At 43.8% G+C, this 27,010-nt stretch overlaps 1 protein-coding gene across 2 annotated transcripts in view; it reads right to left on the reverse strand.

Moving 5' to 3' along the window:
* FAM177A1 (family with sequence similarity 177 member A1) overlaps positions 1–26,176 on the reverse strand; it is a 29,173-nt gene extending 2,997 nt beyond the window's left edge. The window contains exons 1-4 of one of the 2 annotated variants that reach the window (XM_089778445.1): positions 25,969–26,176; positions 18,825–19,004; positions 6,895–6,961; positions 1,976–2,073 (exon numbers count right to left, since the gene is read on the reverse strand). In XM_089778445.1, coding sequence (XP_089634571.1) covers positions 1,976–2,073; positions 6,895–6,961; positions 18,825–19,004; positions 25,969–26,055 — 432 coding nt within the window. In that variant the 5' untranslated portion in view covers positions 26,056–26,176. Of the gene's footprint in view, positions 1–1,975; positions 2,074–6,894; positions 6,962–18,824; positions 19,005–25,655; positions 25,854–25,968 lie in introns of those variants that run through there. The other variant, XM_089778444.1, reaches the window with a different exon arrangement.
* Between the last annotated feature and the right edge of the window lie 834 nt (positions 26,177–27,010).

Genomic DNA, 27,010 nt, shown 5'->3' on the forward strand with positions numbered 1-27,010 from the left:
AAAAAAAAAAAAAATTCCAACACAGTACAGTACTTCCAGCAACCTATATTCCTTAAAACTGCAGTTTCAATCACAGGCACCCAAGCACCTCTTTGCACTCACAAAAATGTTACTTTCATTGATAGTTCAGCCTTAACCAAAGCAAACATCAATTAGTCAGTGGTCTATGCACTAATCAGCTTGACATTCTTTTTCCAGAATCATCTCTCACACTTCAACTTCATTTCCTAGAGCAGAGTTGAACTTTCTCTCCACATGCAAACAAGATACACACAGATACTAGGGATGTAAGCAAGTAGTCAACTAATCAATACATCTAGTCAACTACTCACATTCCCCCTCCCCCTCCACCTCCGCTGCCTCTGTATCAGAGGTAGCAAGGAGAGGGTGGGGGAGGAAGCAGGATCCAGTCCTAGGGAAAGCTGACTTAAAAGCCCGTTCCCCCCAGCACCGTCTCCATGGTGCTGTATGATCCCACACGCACCCGTGTTCTTCCTGAAACAGAGGGGTGCAGCAAGGGAGGCTTCTGCAAAGCAACCCCCGTGGTGACTCTGCTGTTTAAAACTTATTAAGAGCTGGGCTGCCTGCCTGGCTAGAGCAGCCTCTGTTGTGGCCAGCTTGGGTCCCCAAGGACGGAGGCTGCTCCAGCAGCTGCCCTGTCCACTGGGACTCCTGCAGGCAGGCTGCTGCCACAAAGCAGCCTCTGTCTACGAGGGCCCAGGCGAGCTCGGCTGCCTTCCCTTGTCAACTAATCAAGTAGTCAAAAATTCTATCGACTGCTCAATTAGGGATGTTAAGATGCAGTTAACTGGCTAACAGATACACTTTGATGTAAGCCAATTGCTTGTAAGCGCCAATAATGTGTAATATTTCTGGCTATTACCTTTCAAGTAAGGTTTTCCACATTTTACAAACAGAAACCATTACTTACTTATAAAATATCTTTCCCCAGAATGTACTTTAGAATGTCAATTCTCAGAATTTCAGGAATTTGACATTTTGAATGAAACGTTTTACCTTTTTAAAATGCTAGAAATATTCTAAGTAAGAGAAGCCAATGCCAAAAGACAGGGCATTTTGTACAAGCCATTAATTCCGTGATATCATGGGAAAGGGAACGAAAGGGACACAAGCAGAGAAGATAGGATAAATTAAGTTGCTTCATAAAAATGAACACAAACACCCAAGAATCATTAAAAGATAAGTTACTTTATATTTCTGTATTAGTGAGCAAAAGAATTCACGACAGTTTGAACCTCTGTGGTCCTGCTGGCAGAGCCCCAGTAGCAGAGGTTGCTGGAAGTCAAGTCTGCTGACCAGGCGTCTGGGGCAGTGAAGCACCAGAACCCACAGTCAGGGGGCTGGAGCTCATCAGCTACGGTGCTGGAAGAGTTTCTGGAGGTCATGGGAGTGGAGGTTTCAGGCTGCCACAGCCAGGGGGACAAAGGTAGCAGAGTGCAGTAGAGGAGCTGGTGCACCCCCCAGACATCCCTTGGTCTGGCCAATTCCCTTGTCCAGGACTGGTCAGGTCCTGAGTGTGCCAGACAAGGAGGCCCAACCTGTATGAAGTGTTTCACTATTTTTAAGCTGTTCTTTCAGTAAGAACAATCATATGAAACAGGACAGTTTATAAAGGCACATTAAATACTGAGCCTCCGCCACTCCTTTAAAGAATTCAGTTAATGTTCCATAACCTCTACGTGCATCTCTCTCACCATCTGCAAATTGTCCTTGAAGTGCACTGTGCAAGAGACTGCAATATAGCAGTAAAAAGAACTCATTAAGAGGTCTGGAAATTGCTAATCCAGTGGTATGATTCTAAAGGTGAGAGCATGTGGCAAGAGAGTGGCTTTAAAAAAAAGATTCAAATAAAAGGCTTAGACTAAATGGATTCAGTTCTCTTCAGTAAACACAGACAATGCAACTTTTACTTTGTCAAACAGAGCAGTAAAAACAACAACAAAAAAAGACACACCTCCTTCTTCATCCGGTAATACTCATCAATGGCATACTGGTATTTTGGTGTACTTATGCCCAATACAGATGCAATCTTTTCCCCAAGGAAATCACATACTAAAAATAAAACCAACACCTTTACATTAATTCTTTAGATTTCATTTTCAGAGTTTTAGGAACAGTTCTACTTTGAAAGATAGCTTATTCAAAAAGATCATCGTGTCATCGATCATAACTGCTCAATTTAGTGACATTTACTGCTGTTTACACAGGAGGGCCAACCTACATAGGTAAAAAGATGGACTCTGTTACTATGTGTATTGTTTAGTAAGTTCAAATTAGTTCCACTTTCATGTGTGCAATCCTACTGAAAATACTGTGGTTGCATATGAATATCTCAGAGGACAGTTTGGGGAGCAGAACCTTTTAACTTGCAACAATGTGCAAAAAGGAATGAATGCAGCTCAACTTCTGGGGCCCACAGTAAAAAAAAGAATATTCTCTTCGAATAAGCACATGAAATATGGAAAACATAACCAGAACCCTAGAATACAATTTGTACAATAATTTTCAGAGTAGAACTGCACTTAAATGCACAAGTTGGTATTTTAAATGCTGAAGTATAGTACCTTTATATACTGTAATTCATTAGCACATTTAATGTTAAAAATAACTCCAGGTAACTAGTCAAAAATGCAAGAATGAATGACAAAATTGGTAGCTACACAGAAAATTAATATAAGAACCAAATAGTGTGAAAATTTAACTGCAAAGGAAATACTTTTAATTTTATAATTCAGTACTTTTACTTTAAACAGATCCCTAAATAGAACAAAATAAACCTATGTAAAATAATGGCTAAATTACAAGTATTTGTACTAGGAAAGTTAAATATCAGTTAATGGACTAGTCGATTAACCTTGTGAATTCTTATCAGTTATTTGACTATTCTATAGTCCCCGGGGTAGGGCCAGCAGCCAATGCATCCGGCCCCGCTCTCAAGGAGGCCCCTGCCACTGTGCGGGGATGCCACATGGGAGCTGGTCCTCAGAGACCAGCTGCCTGTTTCTCACGCCGCCTCCGATATGTAGGCAGCAGCGCAGGGTGGCAGTAGCTCCTGTCTGGGGCGCGGAGGAAGGGGATCTGAGCTCCCGGACCCAGTGCAAGCTGGAACTGAGCTGGACTGCTTGCATGCCTGGCTCCTGATACACTTTAAATGCAGAGCCGCAGCTGGGATGTGTCCCGGACTCGGCACAAACCAGGACTGAGCCAGGCTGCTGGCCAGATTACTAAAACATTTACTGGCGGGGAGGGGAGGGAAGGGAGAGGAAATGCACGTAGTTTACAGCATTAATCTATTGACTAAACTATTACATCCCTAATTTGTACTGAGTGATGTTTGCCACCAGGACACAGAAGTTACTCACCTTGTGCAATACGTATGGTTCTTGTGTCCCCATGGATGCTCCACTGTAGATGCTAGGTCACCCCGGCACCGCAGACTAGAGTTTTGCATGCAGCAGCCGGTTGAGCTGCACATGCTCACTAGGCACCTCACACCATTCACGCCTATTTCGCGCAAGCGACCCGACCCCTTAGTTCCTCATGTACACCCAAGTATCTAGATAGAAAATAGAGATACACCACCAAAGAAAGAGGGGAGGAGAGTGGGTAGTGGAGCACCCAGAGGGACACACATCTCAAAGAACTGTCGTTACTGCACAAGGTAAGTAACTTACTTTTCTTCTTCAAGTGATGTCCCAGTGGTGCCCTACTGTAGGTGACTTTGTAGCAGTTGTGAGTTATAAGCTGGACATTCGGCTTTGAAGCCACCTGGTGTCGACAGTGGACAATACTGCTGAGGCTACTGAGGAATCATATAGCAGTTTGGCAAATGTCCCTGTATGAGACACCTTGTAGAAGGCCGTGGAGGTATAGACAGCTCTTGTGGAATGACCTCTAGGAGCTGAAAGTTTTTCCTTGTAAGGTGTAACATTATGTGATGCAGGCTACAATAGTTTTGGATATACATTGTGAGGAAAGTGGCTCGCCCTTAAATCAGTTGGCTACTGAGACGAATAATTGCTGTGAAGAGTGGAAGACAAGGGCTCTATAAACATCTAAAGTATGGAGCAGGGCATCCCTTGAAGAAGGGTATCCTTTGAAGACAAGTGTGATTTAGGGTAAAACGTCTGGAGCACAATCAGCTCATTGACGTGGAAGTCTGATGAGACCTTTGGTAGGAAAGATGGGTGAGTATGTAAAGTTATGGAGTCTTTAGTAAAAACTGTGTATCATGGAGCTGCAGTAAGGGCAGCAAGATCACTAACTCTGTGTACGGCTGTTATTGCAAGGAGGAACACCACCTTGGCTGTCATAATGGGTAGGGGACAGGTTACCAGAGGTTCGAATGGAGGTCCAGCCAACGTGTCAAGGACTAGTTAAAGATTTCATGAAGGTGGCAGACATCTCCATGGTGGAGATAAGTTATGGAGGCCCTTCAAAAATCATCTAGTTACTGGATAAGTAAAAATAGTGTATCCCTGCAGTGGTGGACTGAGTTAATTAATACCAGCTAAGTGCAATCTGAGAGAGGAGAGGGACAAGTTGGACTGTTTGAGGTCAAACATGTAGTCTAAGATGAGAGGAAGTAGAACCTCGTACATGTCCATCTGCTTTCGTTCACACCAAGCAGAGAATCTCTTCCATTTATGAAGGTAGGTGGTACGATTGGTAGCACATCTGCTGTGAAGGAGGACTCTTTAATCTATAAGAACATCGCATTTCAGCATCTTGAAACCAGCAAATGGAGGCTTTGCAGGTTCGGGTGCAGAAGAGCACCTCCGCGTTGAGTCAAGAGATCTGAGTGACAATGAAGTGGACAAGGGGGGTTGAAGAGACATTTGAAACAGAAAGAGATACCAAATCTGTCTGGGCCATACAGGAGCTAGGAGGATTACCCGGGCATGGTCCCTCCTGATCTTGTTGAGGGTTCTCAAGATGAGTGGAATTGGGGGAAAGGAATAAGGAAAGTATCCCTAAAAGCTCCCCGTCCTATGCCTGCTCTGGAACAATAGTTGCGACGTACTGTGGTGTTGTGGGTAGCGAACAGGTCAACTTGAGGGAATCCCCGCATATGGAAGATAGGCCTGATGATGTGGGGATTGATCTGCCACTCATGGTCTGTATTGCCACTGTCTGCTCAGTAAGTGTGCAGGGATGTTGTGGATGCCGGGCAGGTACACCACCATTAGCGTTATGTTGTTGGCAATGCACCAATTCCAAAGGCGGACTGCTTCAGCACACAATAAAGGGGATCGAGCTCTGCCCTGATGATTTATGTAATACACTGTCGATACACTGTGCAAATTCTGACCATACAATTCACTTTGTGTTCAAAAGCGTTTGCAGGCATTGAAGACTTCCCTAAACTCCAGAATGTTTGTTTAAAGTTCTCTCACATTCGGACCAGCAGCCTTGGCAGAAAAACTGGCTAGGTGGGCTCCCCCAACCTGTCACTGAAGCATCGGTTGCACAGATGGTTGAGCACATTGGAAAAGAACTCCTGCCAGTAGGTTGGTGGGACTGGTCCACCACTTGAGGGAGGCAAGGACCTTGGAAGGAGGAGACACAATTCTGTGGACTTGATGATTTGACAGGATGTAAACGGAGGCCTGCCAGTGTCGAAGACACCTCATATGTAATCGGGCATTTTGGACTACATAGGTAGTGGCAGCCATGTGGCCCATAAGTCGTAGGCATATAAAGACCGTGACTGGAGATCTGATCAGTATGGTAAATATGGTGATGAGATCCTGAATCACTTGGAATCTCGGAGTCGGTAAGTAGGCACAGGCCCAAGTGGAGTCTAGGTGGGCACCGATGGATTCTAGGAATTGAGTCAGCTGGAGAATAGACTTTTGGTCGCTGATAAGACAATCTAAGGACTAAAATAGGTCTTTTGTTGTAGATATCATATGAAGGGTCTCCTCTGGAGATGTCCCTTTTATAAGGCAATCATCAATGTAGGGGAAGATAACTATGCCCTGATGACAAAGAAAACGGCAATAACCGCTAGTGTCTTGGAAAAAACGTGATGAGCTGAAGACAGGCTGAATGGTAGTACATGGTATTGGAAATGCTTGGATGCAATGATGAAACGGCGGAATCGTCTGTGAAAAGGTTGTGTGGTCACATGAAAGCAAGCATCTTGCATATCAAGAGCTGAAAACCACTCTCCTTTGTCCCGTGCTGGAATAATGGCTGCTAATGTGATCATCTGGATTCACATTTTTTAAGGTATTTGTTGAGCTTTCATAGGTCTAGGATAGGTCTCTGTCCTCCAGTGCATTTCTTCATAAGGAAGTAATTGGAGTAGAACCCCTTGCCTTTCAATTGGTCAGGCACTCTCTTGATAGCTTCAATGGCCAAGAGATGATAAACCTCTTTCTTACAGACCTAATTATCTTTGGCTAGAAAAAAAACTATTTTACACTGAAACTGAAATTCTTATCTGTCTGGTTGCACACCAAAATATTTATTTATTAAACCAATCAGGATGTGTGTCACAACCATTAAGCATTATGCAAGTATCTTTAATTCTAGCTTGGTTTTGTAAGCCAACCAATTGACCAAGTGCCACACACAACTAGAAGATTATACACATTTCTTCCTGGGAAGACAGGTTGATTAAGTCTCACAATTTTCCTGAACAAAAGTTTCCTTAGCAAGATACAGAAAAATTAGTATTTAGCAAAAGGGAGATTTTGGTTCATTTATTCATTACATCTCTTTCTTTTCTCACAGTTGTAAAATGAAGTAACTTGGCACTGAAGAGATGGACAGTTACACCACAACCAAAATATAGATATATGACAGACTTAAGGAATGTTAATATTCTTTGGAGTAGTTTACTTTAAAAAGTACTTAAACCAATACCTGATAAGGTTGACGTGGCAACTTTCAGCATATGAAACCAAAAATAGGGTCCCCAGGCAAGCGTAGTCTGTAATGAAAAAAATTAATAAGAGTAGCACTATAACCATAAAATTGTGGCACATAATACACAGGTGCAGTTACTTACAAAGGGCATGGCTCCAGAAGAGAAAACTGACATTGTCTCTCCACCAAGAGTTTGTCAACATTCAGCTCAGTGCTTTGGTTTTAAGGAAGTTATACCAATACTGGTTTTCAGTCTTTAAAGCCTGGTGTCTCTATATGGACTATATTGCTAGGTGTCCATGCCATGGATGTCTTATTGCCTATAAAATACAGGACTATGTAGCACTTTAAAGACTAGCAAGATGGTTTATTAGATGATGAGCTTTCGTGGGCCAGACCCACTTCCTCAGATCAAATAGTGGAAGAAAATAGTCACAACCATATATACCAAAGGATACAGTTAAAAAAAATGAACACATATGAAAAGGACAAATCACATTTCAGAACAGAAGGGGGATGCGGGGGGCGGGGAGGGGGGGGGGGGGAAAAGGTAAATGCCTGTGAGTTTAGAGACATCCTTTAATCCTCATGGATTGAAGGTTACAGGGATGCTGAAATAGCGCGTCCGTTATTTTGAAAGGTATTTCGAAATGTTAAGACATGGGGTAGCTATTTAGGGATACCGAAATAGCCACACAGTATAGACATATCCTAAGTCTTATACTGCAGAACCCACAGTATGGGATGGCAGCTGGCTCCCCGGAAACCAGCGTGTGCAGGCAGAAGAGTTTTTACCCATAACAGAAACCAATAAAATGATGCTTAAACTCTTACATCCCAACTCAGGACAAATGGATAAACAACACTCTGATAAAGTCACTATCTAGAATCTCAGGAGAATCTGGGGATCCCATAATATTTTGTCTAGGTTTCTAAACTTGCTGAGAACGGTTGAGCATATGGCTCTCGATCACACAATATGTTGGGAGAAGGGAATGGAGAAAAAAATAATTTATAGCCAGTTCTAATGACAATATTGTGAAAAGGAAAATTATATTAACTAGAAAATGTGCGCGAGAGAGAGAGAGAGAGAGAGAGAGAGAGATTATCTTGCCGGATGACAGAATGTTCCTACTGTGCAACAGAATGACGTCATCATGTCATCAGCATCAACAGGCTGTCGCAGCAAAGCGAAAGCAGCCGGGAGGGTGGGGGGAAAGCAGATGAGCATGGCAATCACAGGAAGCAGCCCCCTTGTTTTTTGTAAAGAGAAGAACTTCCCTAAATAAAACGTTGAAAAGTTCTAGCTCCTGAATTCAAATGATTTAAAAAAAAAAAAAAAAAAAAACAGACAGACCTCTCATGGTCTTCCTGCTGGAAAGTACCAGTAAAATGGTAATTCTTATTCAGACACAACCTGAACCATTTTCCTCTATAAAATAGGATTCCAAAGTTGTCACTATGAAACTTAGAATGCCTGTTGTGACCATTTCCATCACTTCATATTAACTTAAGAACGGCTGAGAACCCTTTTTGTTTACAACACTAGGTTCAATCTCCACTGGAATTTGCAGTCTGTACCATCCAGTTTAAGTTCTTGGTCATTTTGACTATGAATTACACTTATGCAACAATAAAACATGTATCTCTTCCACGACAAGAGTCTTTGACTACTGTGATAAAGATAATTCAACTAATCACCACCTTTACTCTACATCTAGTTTGCATGTAACAATTTTACTGATCACACAAATGAGACTACATGGATGATGCATTACTTAGTCTAACTGCCTAACCTGTGCAAAAGCAAGGAATTTCAGATATTATTTTACAATTATGGAGGTTAAGTCAGTGACAAGTACCGTTTAAAACAAAGTGTGAAAATGTACATAGCTATCAAAGGTTTGGAATTAATCTCTATGGTTTTAAAGACAAAGTGCCACAATGACATTTTGTGTATGTATTCAGTTTGCCACATACCAGTGCTTCTCTAATAGTTGCTCTGGTTAACACAAAATCAGCTTTTGTACTACCTGCATCTTTCTGTTGACTGCCAACTGAGAATTCAGACACTGCATTTTTAGCAGGGGTTAGCAGGACACTTTCTATAAGGTGACAAGCATAAGCAAAAAAGCTGCTGTCCTAGCTGCACAAAAGCACTCTGTGCTTGTTAAGTAAGTACTCAGTTGGCAGCCATTCTAATGGCAAGTCACTTTTGTGCTTGTTTAGTCCAAGAAGCTAGAAGCAGTGCTGGAAAGGATGTTGCTATAGGTGGTAGTAGTGACTGGTGCCAGCAGAATCCTACAGATAAACAATGTGCTACTTTTAAAAGGCATTTACTCGGTGCACAGGACAAGCCATTTTAGAATGCTGCTGGTTAGCAGTGAGCAAAAAGCTAAAGTATTGCTGTAACATTTAAAAATATCAAAAGAAACGTATCTTCTCAAAGCAACAGGAATGTAATAATGTAGAATCCTTTTAACATGCTATTGAAGCAATGCAAATTCAGATTCAAATTAAACAGTACTTTGAATTCAATGATATGTACATAATATAGTTTACACTATGTTGCCACAATACAGGCAGTCCCTGGGTTACATACAAGATAGGGACTGTAGGTTTGTTCTTAAGTTAAATTTGTATGTAAGTCGGAACTGGCATCCAGATTCAGCCGCTGTTGAAACTGACCAGCAGCAGCTGAATCGGACACACCTGGGGCAGAGCAGCTGGGGTGCTGCTGGGTTGGTCCCGCACCGCCGCTCCTCGGCGCTACTGGACCAACCTAGCAGCACCCCAGCTGCTCTGCCCCAGGTGTTCCCAAGTCAGCCGCTGCTGAAACTGATCAGCGGCTGATTCCAGGAAGCCCAGGGCAGAGCAGCTCTGCCTCGAGCTTCCTGTAGTCAGCCGCTGGTCAGTTTCAGCAGCAGTTGACTTGGGAACACCTGGGGCAGAGCAGCTGGGGTGCTGCTGGGTTGGTCCAGTAGTGCCGCACCTCGGCGCTGTGGGACCAACCCGGCAGCCCCCCCAGCTGCTCTACCCCAGGCATCGGCGAGAAAAGCCTGGTCGGCTCGGGGGGAGGGGTGCACTAGCTGCACCACCCCCCCCCCAGCAGACCAGGGAGACGCGGGCGGCAGGACTGCCGAGACGCGCCGCGGTCCCGCCGCCCGCATCCTCCGCGGCTTTGCTCCGCGTCTCCATGGTCTGCTGGGGGGCCTCCCCCCAGCAGACCAGGGAGACACGGAGCAGCTTTTCTTGCCGCGGAGGATGCAGGTGGCGGGACCGCGGCGAATCTGGGCAGTCACGCCGCCCGCATCCTCCGCGGCGAGAAAAGTCCGGTTTGTATGTAGGGATCCGACATGAGTTGGAGCCACGTAACCCGGGGACTGCCTGTACAAAATTAAACAAAGTTAGTAAGTCAAAACCTCTACAAAGTTTAATAAGGGTGTAGGAAAAAGCAGTTATTTATCACAGCGTCCCTACTTAGATTACAAATGTATCAATACAATAAGGCATTGCCTCCTCAAGGCAAGAAAGTGTAAATAGCCAATATGAAACATTGCATCCCATAATTCAAGAAGTAAAGTGTTCCTTCATCTCTCTCAAATGAGGGAGACACACAAAAGAGAAACTATTCTGTGTTAATTCAATAGGAAAAAAAGGGTGTATTACAAACACTAGGAGAAATAAAAAAGCAAACTGAAAGAGCCAGACGAATACCTAGAAACCAACCACTTCAAGACAGACCCAAGAAAACCAACAATAGAACACCACTTGTCATCACCTACAGCCCCCAACTTAAACCTGTCCAACACATTATCAATAAACTACAGCCTATACTGGAACAGGATACTAAACTCCGAGAGGCTCTGAGAGACAGACCCATAGTCTCCTATAGACAACCACCTAACCTCAAGATGATTCTTACCAACAACCACAGGACATACCACACTAATACCAACCCTGGTACCTTCCCTTGCAACAAACCCCGTTGCCAGCTTTGTCTAGATATTCACTCTGCTGATACCATTATTGGACCTAACCAAGTGAGTTATAAGATCAAGAACACATATTCCTGCGTGTGACAGCCTGTCACTGGTCAGGGGGCGGGGCGACCGGAGCCCCGATCCCCCGGAGACTGACGCCGGGGAACCGGCTCTCCGGCGTTCCCCCAGCGCGGGCGGGAGGCGGCGGCGGGGGTACTTCCCCCGCGCCTGTGCCGCTTTAGCTCCTTCCCCGCGTCCCCGGACGGCGGAGGCGGTGGGGAGCAGATCAGCTGGGCGGCGGGGCACTGCGCGGCGGTGTGCCCGGAAGGGGCGGGGCCCCAGGGAGCGGCTGCTGCGGCGGGCCGGCTCAAAAGGGCCGGCCGCCGGCGGAGACGGGGGCAGGCTCCTGGCAGGAGCACCGGATCGGATCCAGAGGCAGGACGGAGCCCGGGCGGCATACCCCGCGGCTGCCGGCCCGGCGCTGGTCCCGAGGCCTTCGGGACAGCCACTGCCCCTGGCGGTCCCTCAGCCCCACGGCAGACGGGGGGCGCACCCCACCACGTCGCACACAGCGGGAGCGGGACGGCCGGAGACGGAATGGCACCCCAGAACGCTCCCCAGGGACTGCTTCTGGAGGTGAGCCACCGCAGGACCCCGAACCAGGGTAGGTGCGAAGCAGGCGGACGCGATTGGCGGGCACCGCCCGGAGGGAGGAAGGAGTCCGGGGCGGGGCGCTTTTGGCGACCTTGGGTGGACGAGTTGAGGAGGGATTAACCCCCCTCATCCACCGCGTCGGGGCGCAAGCGAGCCCCGTCGCTTAGGGCCCCGGACCGGGACCCGGAGAGAGGGTGGGGCCGGGTCCCCCTCCCTCCACGAAGGAAACATCCCCCTACCCACGACCTTAGTGGAAGAACGCCATCAGGCGGAACTCCAGCGAGTGAAAACTCTAAACCTGGGGCCTGCCGCCCCGTCCCGCAGAGGCGGATAACTATTGCCGGGTTCGCTGACCCCCCCCTTCCTACTGGGAGGAGGTGATCGCACCCATTGTCGGGGGTTCCCCCATTGGGGCCCCAGGGACTGAACAAGCCCTAGGAGGGGGCATGAGGGTTCGCTGACCCCCCCTCTCGGACCAAGAGGGGGTGATCGCACCCCGAAACCCCCACACTGCGCATCCAGAAATATAATTTATGCTATCATGTGCCGAAAGTGTCCATCTGCTATGTACACTGGACAAACGTCTCAGACACTTCGCCAAAGGATCAATGCCCATAAAACAGATATCAGACAGGATCACAAAGAAAAAACAGTTTCTTGCCATTTCAACCAGAAAGCACTGTCTCAACGACTTAATTACCTGCATCCTGCTTCAGAAGCCTTTTAAATCTGCACTTGAAAGAGAATCCTCTGAACTGTCATTCGTGCTTAAATTCGACACTTTACACTTAAGTTTAAATAAAGACTCTAATTATCTTACCCATTACAAAGATAGCTTCCCCAATTATCACCTCTAATATCATTAGCTCACAGACATTTACCTCCCCTCCCCCCCAAACACCTTTCTGTTCTGAAATTTGATTTGTCCTTTTCATATATGTTCATTTTTTTAATTATATCGTTTGGTATATATGGTTGCGACAATTTTCGTCCACTATTTGATCTGAGGAAGTAGGTCTGGCCCACGAAAGCTCATCACCTAATAAACCATCTTGTTAGTCTTTAAAGTGCTACATAGTCCTGTTTTTTGTTTCAACTAGGAACAAGGAAATTCACACTAAGGGTATGTCTAGACTACATGCCTCTGGCAACAGAGGCACATAGATTAGACTACCCGGCATAGGAAAATGAAGCGGCAATTTAAATAATCGCCGCTTCATTTAAATTTACATGGCTGCCGCGCTGAGCCCATCAGCTGTTTGTTGGCTCAGCGCGGTAGTCTGGACGCTCCGCGGTTGACATCAAAGGCATTTGTCGACCTCCCAGGTATGCCTCATCATAGATGATCAGGATTACCACAGAACAGCTCGTGCGCTCTCTCACTCTATTTTATTTTTTTTTATATATATATATATATATATATATATATATAAAATCATACTTTGACTGTGAAGTAGCTTTAAATATAGTAACACTAGAAAAACTGGCACTTAAGATGAACCTTATTACTAACAAAGACATGCATCCAAACAGCACAATGCCCTATTCTCAAAGAAATCTCAGTGCTTTGATTGGGAGGATGGGGATAGAGAAGTACTTTGATCATCTATTGGAATTTATCAAATTTGCATTTAAAGATTAAAAGGGTCCATAACAGAAATGAAATAAGATGTGCAATATTAAATACACAACACATATCCTAACGACATTTGGACAAAAAAGAAAAAGTACTAAAATTAAGATTCACAAACCTCTTAAGGAAAAGTCAACAACATTAGATACAGTTCCATTCCTCAGAAAATAGAATTGTAGTGAGGAAGATCATTCACTTGGAAGGAATATTAGCCCTTGTATCTAAAACACTTAAAAGAACATTTACTAAAAGCTCCACACATTGTGGACCCACCTATTCTTTAAAAAAGAAAACTCCATACATTCAGTTTATTTTAGAGCGATAACGTGGCAGGAACCTGTCATTACAATAGGACCAACACATCCAGTGTAACTACAGAGTGTAATGGACTAACGACTCTAAGAAGCTAAGACAGACCCCACACATATTGGTATTTCTTGTTGTTGAGCATGGTGAGGGAATTGTATTTTTGATGATACAATCCAAAGATCTTTAAGACCAATGATTTTCTTGGGGTAGTTCATTTTCGGCCTTCTCCTGCACTCCTGCAATAAAATTATAGAGGATATTTGCACACTGCAAAAAGTAGTAACAACAACTCTACAAATTTGTGTTGGGAGATGAGTCTGAAAGAGTGTGGGTGTAACAAATTCAGTGAGACAGACACACACAGACAGCATGCGTGCTGGATGCTGGGTAAGTTTCTGAACACCACCATGCACTGTCTATTGAAGACACTCATTGCAGGCTCTCCTGCTCTGTTCCAGAGTCCTATTGTCTCTCCTCTCTTGCTCTATGAAGAGGGGTTACCAGAGGAAAGGGGTGGAAGAGACTGTGAGAGCGCACTGCTGGAGAAGTCTCAAATAATGCACTGCCCCTTTAAGTAAAGTACTCCCCTCAAGGGGTTTGTGATTTTAACACCCTAATTTTGGTGCTGTTGCTGCTGCCAGTGCTACATTCAGAGCTGGGTGGCTGGAAAGCAGTGGCTGAAAGAAATACTTCCATCAGGAGCAAAGCAAAAAAAAAAATAAAGACAACATGGTATGGCATTGCCACCCTGACTGCTGTGCTGCTGCCTTTGGAGCTAGGCCCTTGGCTAGCAGCTGCCACTTTCCAGCTCTGAAGGCAGCAATGCAGAAGAAAGGGTGGGACAGTATGGCACAGCCACCCTTAACTCTGTGCTGCTGGTGGCAGTGCACTGACTTCAGGAGCTGGGTGCCCAGTGACTGCTCTCTGACTACCCAGCACGGAAGGCAGTTTAGAAGTAAGGGTGGCAATACAGTGACACACCCCCTACAATAGCATTGCGACACTCACCTGCCCCTGACACACAATAGGGATGTAAATGGCTAACTGGTAAGCTGCATCCTTACCAGGTGAGACTTACCCATTCCAGTTAACTGGTAGGAGCTGAAGCAGCTCCCTGCTCACCCCAGTCAGAAGGCTGCTCCAGCCCCACAGGGCCAGTTGCAGGCAGAAAAGCGAAAATCAGTGGAAGGATACAAAATATACATTATAGTCAAAGCAGTGGGTTCGGAAAATGATCTTTGCAGCACCATTCTGAATGGGTAGGAGAAAATTCCTCTGTCAAAGCCAGAGAACGGGACATTGTAATAAATGAAGACATGAAGTGCTGAAAGCCCGGATGAGTGTTTTAGCTGTGTAGCTGGCTAGAAAATGTCTTCTTAGAAGTGTTATACAGAAAAAACCCCAGCAACATTTAGATAGTCTGGCTAGGAGGACCTAGAAATGTCCAAGTCCACAGGATGCTCAAGTTAGGAGCCAGAGCAACAGGCAGGATGGTGGTGCTATTTATGGTGATTGAGAAAGAAGAGAGCAGGCAAGCCTTGAGGGAAGACTAAGCACACTGGTTTAGCCAAGTTGAGTATGACTTTATGATTAGATATCAGTAAAGAAAGCAGTCCAGGAAATCACCAGCCTAGAGATGGCAGCCGGATTTACTTATGAAAGAGAGAAAAGGATATAGAGGGAGTAGAGCAGGGAACTAAGGAGAGTGTCTGTAGAACCCACACAAAGTTGGAGGAAAATGAAGACCACCCTCTAGAAACAAGCTGAAGGAGCAATTAAAGAGGTAGAATAACCTGAGAAATAGTGTCAGAGAAGCCAATGGGAGACAATATTTCAAGGAGAAGAGGATGCTAAATGGCATCAAAGGGGGCTGATAAGTCAAGTAAAAAGAGGATGGGGTATTGGTTCTGGGTTTTGACTAGGAAGAGGTAATTAGAGACTCTGGGTTGACAGTTACTATCAAATTTGGATATTTCTTCAGATGATCTTTGAAAATCTAAGTTTAAAGCTTGTCTGCAAAGGGAAAATGGTCATTTTTCAGTTTAGTTCTAAAACATTCAGTAAATGTTTTGGCTGGATTATAATTTCTCTACAACATAAAAAAGTGTTTCCCTCAACTCAATAGAAGAGCTGTAAGGATGCCAACACCAGCTAGACTCCAAAATTTTATGATGTAGAATGTCCATTCAAAGTAGTAAATGTACCATAAGGCAAATTGGACCAGACGCTGCTATTATTTGCAACATAGTTTTTTGTATCCCAACTGGGATAATGAGTCATAGACATGCTGGTCTTAGCAAACTGACTATTTAATTGTGTGTATAGAAATCCTACAATAGAAAACATTTTTAAAGCAGCTGTTTGCCAAAACATTTGGGATGTTAAAATGCAGATAATTGGCTAACCGCGTAACCACTGAAATTTTCAGTGGTTACATGTACTTGCAGTGTGCACTGACTACTACCCGGCACTGCTCCCACTGTATCAGAGGTAGTTGTGTGGAGTGGCAGCTGGCCTCCCAGGAGCCAACACACACCGAGAACCAGCTATCAAGTCAGCTCCCCACATGAACCAGCTCCCAGCTGCCCCTCTCCTGCACTGCTGCCTCAGATACAGAGGCATCAGTTCGGAGCAGCAGTCAGCTCCCCAGGAGCCAATGCATTCTGGGAGCCAGCTGCTGACCTGCACTGATGCCTCTGGTACGGAGGCAGCAGTGTTGGGTGGCAGCCAGCTCCCCAGGAGCCAGATCGGGAGCCACACGTGACCATTTATGCTTATCAATTACCTGTTTAAACACTTGCACTCTTATATCCCTACAATCATCACTGCTCAGCTTGGGCTAGTGCATCCAGAACTCATTTACTGAGTTGGGATATACAAGCAGTGAAAGTGCATGTTGTCCCATTAATTTGCCTTGGCAAAACAGAAATGAGAGAGCCCTGTTCCCTACAATATTGACCTCCCATAGTTCAGCAAATTGTCTGATTCAGCACTGGTCAGATCCTGAGGGTGCTGGACTAGAAATTAAACCTGTACTGGCCACTGCACTTTTCTTAAAAGGCCTTATTCAAAGTATTAAATTCAGTGGCACTCTTTCCACTAACTTCAGTGGGCTTTGGCTCAGGTACGAAAAAGTGGCTTTCTGGGATGTACTGAAAAGGACACAATCTTTTTGTACTTTATGTCAGAGAAGGGAGTTCATCTGAAATCCACTATTCATCCTGGCCTTTCCTCCTGCTGACCACAGATACTTGGGAACATTTAAATGAAAGATTTCCATTGGGGAGACCTGCACAGATATTGAGTGGTTGGAAATAACTGACTCAGAATAATAACGGAACCCAGGCATAAATGTGACACATCTCTGGCCAGTATAAAGTGATCCATGCTGTCTTCCCCATGGATTCCTTAAAGAACAAGATATGAGCAAGCTTAAAAACTGTCCTTTATTTAAGCACATGAATTGAAACGTAAGTATTTTGCTTAATATACTATCATTTTTAGTAAGCTACACATTACATGTTTATGTTGCATATCCCACCTATGTTCAATCCAGCCAGTATTCATGTTCTTCCTTCCTAAATAAGCCCAAGCTTCTACTCAATAACAGAGCGAGCTCAAAGCAACAAATCCACTATGGATTAACTTGTAATGTTTGTTTGTCCCAATTTCTGCTCTGTACATACCTTCTCCGTTTTGCTGAATTTACAGATGTCCAACCTGCTTCTCTTGTATCCACAACTGCTCTTTTCCATCTAGTTTATCTCAAAGCCTTTGGAAGATAAATGTGATCTAAGGCTCTTTTCCACAGCTACACTGTAATTAACCAAACTGCATGGCAACAACACTTTTTCCAGAACAAACAGGCAGAAAAAGCATACGAAAACCAGGATCCTCTTGGCGGGAGCACCACTAGTAAAGCTCTCCATTCAACTCACAGTTCTTTAAGTTCTGATGGCTAAGGCCCTACCAAATTAACAGCAATGGAAAATGTTTCACGGAATGTGAAATCTGGTCTTGTATGTGCTTTTACCTATACTATATAGATTTAATGGGGGATTCTAGCATTTCTCAAATTAGGGGTCCTAATCCAAATGGGCATTAAGGGGGGAGGGATTGCAAGATTATTTTAGAGAATCATGATATTGCCATCTTTTCTTCTGCTGCCTTTAGAACTGGCAGCTGGAGAGCAGCAACTGTGGCTGGGTGCCCAGCTCTAAAGGCAGCAGTGCAAAAGTAATGGTGGCAATACAATACCATGCCATCTTTAATTTTGCACTGGTAATGGTGTTGGCGACTTTGCCTTCAGAGCTGGGCTCCTGGCCAGAAACCACCATGGTACAACTGCCCAGCTCTGACAGCAAAGCTGCCACCTGCAAAAGTAAAAGTAGCAGTACTGCATCCCCACTACAATAACCTTGTGACCATCACCCCCACCCCAACTTATTTTGGGGTCAGGACCCTTACAATTACAACACTGAAATTTCAGATTTAAATAGGTGAAATTATGAAATGTACAATTTTAAAAATCCTACAACTGTGAAATTGGCCAAAATGGACCATGAACTTGGCAGGGCCTTGGTAATGGATATATTGACATAGCATGGGCATGTTGTTACTTCCTCCAATGTGCTTTAGTGGCTAAAGCTGTGGTCACCAACCAGTAGATTGGGATCTAACATTAGACCTTGGAGCCTCTCACACATGATCCTGACTATTTTGGCCAGGAAGCTATCAAGCACTGGCACTTCAGTTGTCCCTTCACCCACTGTCATGCTGCTCTTGCCCTCCGTCTTGGAGCTGCCCCCCTGGGAGGGGATATTTCAAAGCAGCAGCAGCACCACTTGAAAACTGGGGCCAGACCCCGGACTCCCCGCAGCGCTACCACTTTGAAGCCTGGGTATCCCCAGGCTGCAGAAGGCATTTCAAAGTGGCGGCATTGCGTGGAGCCCGGGATGAGCTGGGGATTCTCCCGCTTACCCTGGGGTCCGTGTGGCGCTGCCCCTTTGAAACACCGTGAGGAGCCTGGCATCAGTTAAAGTCTAAGTTTAATGGGACTACTCATGTGAATAAGGGTTGCAGGACTGAAGACTTCAGGAATATTTTTCATTTATTCTACTTAGATGTTTTATAATAACCAAAAGTGGTCTCCTGAAGAAAGGAATATTAGAGACATCTGTGGTTTAACATAATTGTTTCAGTTCTCATGGCCAGGTACTGTAACTGGCTAAAATAAAAGTCAGATCTGAATTCAATAATCATTTATGTTTCTTCCAAGTGCAAAAAAGTGGTTGTCACTTTTCCAGTAAATGACAAATTAAATAAAAAATCATCAGTAATAAACTTACAGGATCAATTGAAGGCAAGAGATCTTTTTTTTCTTGTTCTAAATCTTCCTCTTCATCTGTGCTATATTCTTCCATGGTTTCTCCACTTGCAAAATGAATGACCCTTCTTGGAATTTTCTTCTTTTTCCCTATGATCCCCAGTTCCACGTTCTCAAAGCCTCTATCGCCATTTGAGTGCAGCTGCAACAAAAAAATAAATGAACAACATAAACTTCTGCAGAAAAAGCAGTGAAACAGGAGGCTTGGTTCTCCCAAATATCACAAAATATCTATCAGCCCATCTAAGGTCCCTTACTAAAAGTAATAGATATAATTGAAAGCTTTTCTGAATACCGAGTTGAAGTTTTTTTTGTTTGTTTTTTTTAAGTGATGTAGCTATAATAAGGCAGCATTCCCCCAACTTTATAAAGTTGACCTTCCCACTTCAAGAAAATTAATTTAATCACATTCACTTCAATCCTGTCATCTATTATTAGAGCCAAAATGAGCCACTTACTCAAGTTGCATTGTGCAGATCTTCACAACTTGTCACTTCCTTTCTTTTTTTTTTTTTTACATGCTTTGCTGAACTATGAAATAGTGACGTTGACATTTAAGATATCATCATTGGCATACGAATTGTCACTGAAATGAACAGCAATTGGAAAAGTAGGCACATCTAAGACTAAATCTACACTGCCACTTATACTGCACTGCAACTTTCTGGCTCAAGAATATGAAAAAAAAAACACACTTAAGCGCAGCAAATTATAGCGCTGTAATGTGGGCTCCTAGCATAGTTAGCTACTATCCATGTGGAGGTGGTTTAATTTTAAATGTTAAAAGTGTAGATAAAGCCTAAGGATCAACCTGACCCACATGTAATTCTGAAATACATAGATCATACCACATAAAAAAAGAAAAAAAGAAAGTTGAACTTCAGGGACCTATTTGAGATAACTGTTAAGGAGACATCTTCCAATACACATGCCACTGAACAGAATTCCAGTGGAAAGCAATTTCATGCTGCTTTTATTTCTCAACAAACTGAATTCACCACCTCAATCCCAACTACTCTACAGAAGATGCCAGCATGGAAATGAGTTGGTCCAATAAAATATTTTTATCTTGCCCACGTCGTCTCTATGATTGAGCAATGACATATAGAACACTATATGTTAGCTACATGAATGGAACAAAAACATCCACATACATAAAAGGCTTACAGAAAACATAACATACTGTACAATGAAAAAAAAAATCCAGCCTATTATGTTGTGACAGTCCCCTTACTCTACAAAATTTAGTTATTTAAAATATTAACCAGTCAACATGAAAATTCACCACCACACTAATGCTCTCCCCCTCCCCTTTTTTGCCCCCCTCCTCCTCCACAAAAAAATCCTTACAGTCACAATGAGGCTGAACAAAAGACAAGTTTCTACAAGGTGGCTGGATGATTCTTTCCACCAACAGAATCAAAATGAGATCAGATACAAAGAAGATACATATCTTTCACATGAGCAGAAAAAAGTCTCTTCTGCCTTGGCAGTATAAAGAATATTAATGCTAATGCAGCATAGTTTTAGCTGCATTAGTCCCAAAACATGGGACACGCAAGGTGGGGAAGGTAGATAAATTTCTGTTGCAGACACACACAAGCTTTCAAGGAACAAAGAGCTCTTCTTCTAATTTGGGAATGGTGTTCCAAGTATAAAAGCTAAAAGCAAGGTGGAACAAACTGTTTAGCATAAGCAGCCAGAGACCACATTTATGGTTTATTACTACAATCTGTAACCTACAAACACCTTCCTCTTATTTCCATGACTGATGAGTTGTTAACTGGCAACTCTTACATGAAAGGTCACTTAGAACATGTGCTAACTTCTACAGTTTTCAATTTTATGCTAAACAAGTAGTTACGCATTTGGTTTGTAACAGTTGTCAATTTTCCTTTGCATGTTTTTGGCACAGTTTATACAGTTACATTAAAGTAGCATTAATTTAATCTGATAGATTGTTTGGGTTTTTTACATTCAATGAAGATATTTTAATCCTGTACCCCAGTGACACTTACCAAAATTCCAGGTTCTGGATGTTAAATCTGTGACTAAACATATCCTACCTATGTGAAAGTACAGAGAGAAATCCCTGTCCTTCTAACATCACTTCTTGCGGAGTTATATATATGTGCGTAGTTGCGATTCTCCTTAAACTAACCCTTCCCAATTACCTGGTCACATTCTTTTTAATAAAAAGATTGTGCCCTATGTTTTGTCTGGCAAAAAAACAGTGAGAAAATTTACACTGCAATGTGACTTTTGTCTGGAAAAATCATCCAGTTTTGCCAACAAAAAACGTCACCCCTGCAAGAGACTTTTGTCTTTTCCCCGCCCTTTATTGTCAAAGAGCCAGTGTGGACTCTGCTGTTTGTTTTGTTGAGAGAACTAGCTTCCGCCAGTTTTCTACGATGCCTGCCCTGATGGCTGTGCTCTGTTTTGCGGTCTCTGCTTCCCTGCAGGCATACACCTCTCCTCTTTTGAAGCTCTGAGAAGTATCTGGGTATGTCTACACTACAACGTTTTTTCAGAAAAAACACCCATTCAAAAAAAAAAAAAAAAAAACTTTGATTACGTCCACACGCAATCAGGTTCTTTTGAAAGAAAATCGAAAAAACAGAGGGTTTTTTTCAACATTGGAAATTTCGAGGGAGATTTTAGAAACCCCATTCATTGGAGGTTTTTAAGGTTAGACAAATACTTATCATAAATAGTCCAGGAAAACACACTTGATCCTGCCTAGGTCCCTTGGACCAGACTAGATGACTTCTCAAGATCCCTTCCAAGCCATACATTTTTATGATTATATACATTTTAATAACATTAAGCTGAAATTATGTTCTAAGTGTACTAAATGTTTCACAAACATGGAAAACATGTCCCTATCCCACAAATTTTACAGTCTAAACAAAGGAAAAAGTGGGGGAGAAGACAAAGCAATTTATTTCTTACTATTTACATTCAGGTTTTATGTTCTCAGCTTAATTTTGATAAATCAAAACCCATGAAACAAAGCAGTTTCAAAATATTTAATATGAAGGTGCATTAGTCTATGTACTCTTGTGTTTTGTAACATTTCAAAACTAGCTTTGGTTCTTTCAAATCCCTACAATTATGTAGTTAGCCAAGATGAAATCACTTCAATTTACCAAGAATGCTTCCCCTCCACTAGTTCAAACAAGAGATATAATAAAAACTGCATCTGTAAAGCCAGAAGTCTCATTTAAAAAGACATTGCACACCAGAAAGTACATTTTTAAAAAAAAGTTTTGCTACACATTAACTAGTACAATTCACAATGTAAACCCCATCTCAAGTCTGCATACACAGATGCTCGTCTTTATTAAGTTTACACCATTCTGCCTTTCTTTTCCCATCTCTGTGCTGACAAATTATACAAACACAACAGAAATGGCCAGCCAGCAATTTGTGAAAGCGGTATTCTACTAGTTCTCAATCCACAGATATGTAGGTTTACCAGGTATACGGTATTGGCCTGGCTTCTGTCCAGTTTAGAAAAAAAAAAAACCCTGAAAATTTTCTGTTTTTCTCGGACGGAATCCTCTTGGAACATTCTTCCCCTGCCGTGTCTGGTGGGGGCGAGGGTAGCATGGGGATTTAAGGGTGACTTTTTTTGCGTGTGTGCGGTAGTTCTTTTTGGCTTAACAACTTTGGTCCCCTGTGGGGTTTGTTTGTTTTTTCTTAACAACTTTGGTCCAGGACATTTTTTTTTTTTTTGGCTCAACCAGTTTTTTTCCCTGCCATGATCGGTATTTTTTGTGAAAGTATCTGGCAACCCTACAGGTAATCTATTTTGAAAGATAAAGTTGATCGGAGAATCAGGCAGTAAACTGAACAGGTGCATTTGAAAAAAGTATTTATTGAAACTGCTTTTCTATTTTGGCTTCTTTTAATTAAATTTAAAAGATGACCTTAACATCTATATGTTGCATTAATTACACAGAAGTCAGTAAATTGTAACATACATTTTCCCAGTAGTCCTTTCTGTAGCTCCTGTGTATACGCATTTACAATAGAATTCTTTGTTACACAGCCACACAGTGATAATGCAGTATTCCACAGAAATTATAATAATGGAACTGCACCTGTCTGTGCTACTCCTGCAATAACACTATCACGATTATTTATATTTAAATTCCACTTTCCTTTGACCCTTAAATGTATGCATGTAGCATTGTGCACTGCTACATCTATAAAGTAAAAATCCTACAATCTTTGCATTTAATTAACATGGTAGGGCCAACCGTGTCATGCTGAGGGCGTGGATCACTCCAGTCTGATTGGGCTGGAGCAGCCCCCTTCCTGTGGTATGATGTGGCAGGCATGCTCAGCCCAGCCTGGCTGGAGCAGCCCCTGCCTGTATTCTGCCATGGATGGGCGGGGGGGCCGCTCTACTCCAGCTGCGTCCTGCTACATGTGGGGTGGAACAGACCCTGTTGCAGGATCACAAGTAACCGGTTAACTATTTTATTTAACCAGTTAACTATTTAACCACAATTTTACATCCTTAAGCCAAAAATGAGTGGGTTATTACTCTAGCTTTTCCATTTGCATGCCTGACCACAAAATCTTAACTTGGGTCACAAGCAAAAATTAATGTAGTATTCATGTGCACATCATAAAAGCATCACACAACCAGCGGTTTGCTAAGAACAGAATAGCAGAAGTGATAAAGTCATAGCAATTATTTCTACTTGAGTTCTTTGAGACCTCTACCTTTCCATTTTATGAGACAATCGAATTCCAGGCACATCCCATTGTCCTGGCACACGTAAAGCAAAGCAAGGGTTTGGTTATGTTAAGAGGAAGCTGCATACCAAACATTGTGATCCTAGCTCTTACCATTTAAGAGTCCTTGAACAAATGGACCCACAAATGGACAAACGGACACACAAAGTTTCTAAAATATATAGTAAATTAAGATGTCAACTCATTTCTCTTCTGTCAACTTGCATCACCTTTCTTCATATTATCCCTCAAAATTATGCATAGCTCCTCAAACATTTATGAAGCTACTTCATTGTGCTCTTTAAATCCCTTCTGTGATTTAACACCTGCACAAATCTTGACAATGGTTAGGCTCCTGACCAACTGAAACTACTGCCTATCATACTGACAAATGCTGCCTCATTGTTTGCTAGTACTCCTCTCCAGTATTCTCTGTAAGCTGTGCACTTGTGAATACACTTAGGAGAGATTCAAATGCCACCCACCCGATTACCAGAGTGATCACAGGTTGTCTTTGTTTCTATGATAGTGCTCATTTGTGTGCCTTGGTGTACATAAAAAATTATTCCATACATGGATATAAAAAAATCCGCACATGGATTGAAAAGATTAGAAGGAACATTGTTCCTGTCTGTACCCATCCATCTCCCATTTTATACTAAACTATAATCTATTTGGGGGCAGGGACTTTTTGTTCTCAGCTTATACTCAGCCTAGAGAAATAAATAATATGGAAACCAAGGCTGTACATCAGTCTTTTCAATTCATTAGCTGCATCACTTCTTAGATCACAAGACCTCAAAAATTCTATACCAAAGATTGTCCTTACTTTGTTTCAGTTAAAACTTATCATCCTACATAAGACTAAGTATATTGAAACTAAGATCAGGAAGCTTAAAGAATACCAATTAATACCATGTTCTTGATACAAAAGCTTGGCAGGTCTTAGCAAGAAAGCAAGGAGTCATGCTATATCCATTGCTTCTTAATGTCTTTATTGTTCCTGTTTTATTTTCTTGTTGGGGTTTTTTGGGAGGAGGAGATTTGCATTTTTTAAAATATTTCAACTGAATTTTGTAAGTGTTCTACTTAGAGCAGCAACCACCAAAACACAAAACATGAAAACAACTAGAAGCTGGCTATGAAAGTGAAACTGCAAAGTGTAAACAAAAAATGAACTAGTAATACAGGATAGGGGTTTGGTTTAAATGCCCATTGTTGGTCATCTCAGATGTTACTACTACAGAAGTAAGGAAATTTGTCAGGTTAAAGGCTATTTTAAGAAGTTATGTCTATTATATGTATCCATGTCTGTACTTGCCATTGTGAATTGAAGTTTTTATAAAAAGGGAGCACTCTACCCTCAACAAAATGAAGTAGTTAATATTTCAGTATAAAACCTGAGCTGGATTGAAAGTTTACTAGGTTCTCCACCTATTTCCCCAATGCTTCTCATAAGCCTGGATCATGCAAAACCTTTCCTGGAAATTTTACAGTTGGAAGGCTTGCAAGATGAAGCCTGTGATTCAGGTATCTTTTGGGTTCACTACCTACCTCTACTATGCTGCTACCCTCTGGTGGCAGAGACAAAAACAAATGACAACCAAAGCCATACATTAAAACTACATTGACTTCACTTTCATGCCTCCACCCAGCTATACTGTTGAGCTATTTTTGCCAGAAAAGTCATTGTTCACAACCTAAACAGAGTGAAAACAAATTAAAGCTCTCTTGGGTCGGGGGAGGAAACTATGCAAAAGCATAACAGGAATTGTAGTAAATGGAAATGAAAAAAATGGAAGCTATGATTTCTGAAAGAAGTCCAATTTTCTAAGGGTGGGTTGAGGAGCGCAAGAAAAGGGTCTTCAAACTATGCATTCACAAGATCAAACAATGCTGTGTCTATATAGATTTGACAACTATGTTAAGCCACAGTAACAAACAAAAAAACGCTGCGGGCTGGGGGGTTATCACCACCAGCACAATAAACAAAACATTTATAGTGATGTAGCATCTTTTACCCAAGAGTCTCCAAGCAACTTACAAACATCGATGACCGCAGCCTCTCGCTAGGCAGCCCTTTGGGGCAGGGAGTCACTAGCCCGTGTCCCAGGCGGGACGTGGAGCCTGAAATATGCTGAGGACGCGCTAGTCCCGACTCACAGGCCTCTCGCTTTAGCTACGGACGGACCCACGACACCCCCTTTGCTACCGTGGGGGCCGGGGCATCGGTCAGCGGTGGGAAGCAGCTGCCCACTGGCCCTGGGAGCGGCAGAGACCAGGCTCCGGCCAGTCCCCCTGTGGGGAGTGTTGAGTCACCGGGGCGGGCGATGAGGCCCGGGGGAAGCTGGTCTCACCTGCTCCTGCTCCATGGCGAGGGCGGCGGGCGCGGTCCCGGCAATGGGGGCGCAGTACAGGCTGATAGCGGAGAGCCCCTGCTCCATGCCCCTGCCACCCACACGAGCGGCGGCCAGGCCCTGGGAAGTGAAGTCACGGGCGGCCCCGCCCGCCGCACGCTCCCCGGAGCGCAGAGGCGGGAGGAGAGGCCGTTGCCAAGAGACTGGCTGGGCCTGGCGCCTCCTGCGGCGGAACAGCGACCTCCCCTGCAAACCCTGTTATCGCCCGGCTACACCGCCGTGCCCCGCGCCACCCGCACAGCCCGTCCCCTACCCCGCCGCCAGACACTCACCCGCCCTCACAGCCTGGCCCCCGCCCGCGCCGCCAGATAGCCCCTCGCACCACCACCAGACTCCCACCCCCCTCCAGATACCCACCCACTCCCCCCCCCACAGCCCAGTACCACCCCACCGCCAGACACCCACCTCCACAGCCTGTCCCCCCAACCCACCACCAGATACCCACCCCACACACTTCCACTCCACTGCCAGATACCCAACCCCATAGCCCAGCCCCTGCCCTGCCATCAGACACCAATTCCCACACATGAAACCCTTGCCATCACACACCATAGCGGAGCCCACTGCCCCAGCGGCAAACACCACCCTCACAGCCGGGACCCCTGCTGCCAGACACCCACCCATCCCTACAATCACCGAATAAAAGGTGCTTCAGGGGGTAGCCAAGTTAGTCTGTTACAGAAAAAAAACAACAAATCGTCTGGTAGCACTTATGGACCATGGGTTCCCAAACTGGGTGGCGTGCCCCCCTGTGGGGGCATGAAGAAATTCCAGAGGAGTGCGAGGTGACCCAGCCCCCCCCCCCCTTTTAAATCCACACCCCCTCCTAAGTTTTGCTGCTATTTTTGTTTTTGCACCCTGGTCAGTTCCCTTTTTTTTTCTTTTGCTCAACAAGTTTTGCTGTTATTGGGGGTGGGAGAGGCATGAGGGTTTCTCAAAAATCAAAAAGGGGGTGTGATGCCAAAAAGTTTGGGAACCACTG

This window comes from Pelodiscus sinensis, chromosome 5, assembly GCF_052426305.1.
Source record: "Pelodiscus sinensis isolate ZL-2025 chromosome 5, ASM5242630v1, whole genome shotgun sequence".
Lineage (NCBI taxonomy): Eukaryota > Metazoa > Chordata > Testudines > Trionychidae > Pelodiscus > Pelodiscus sinensis.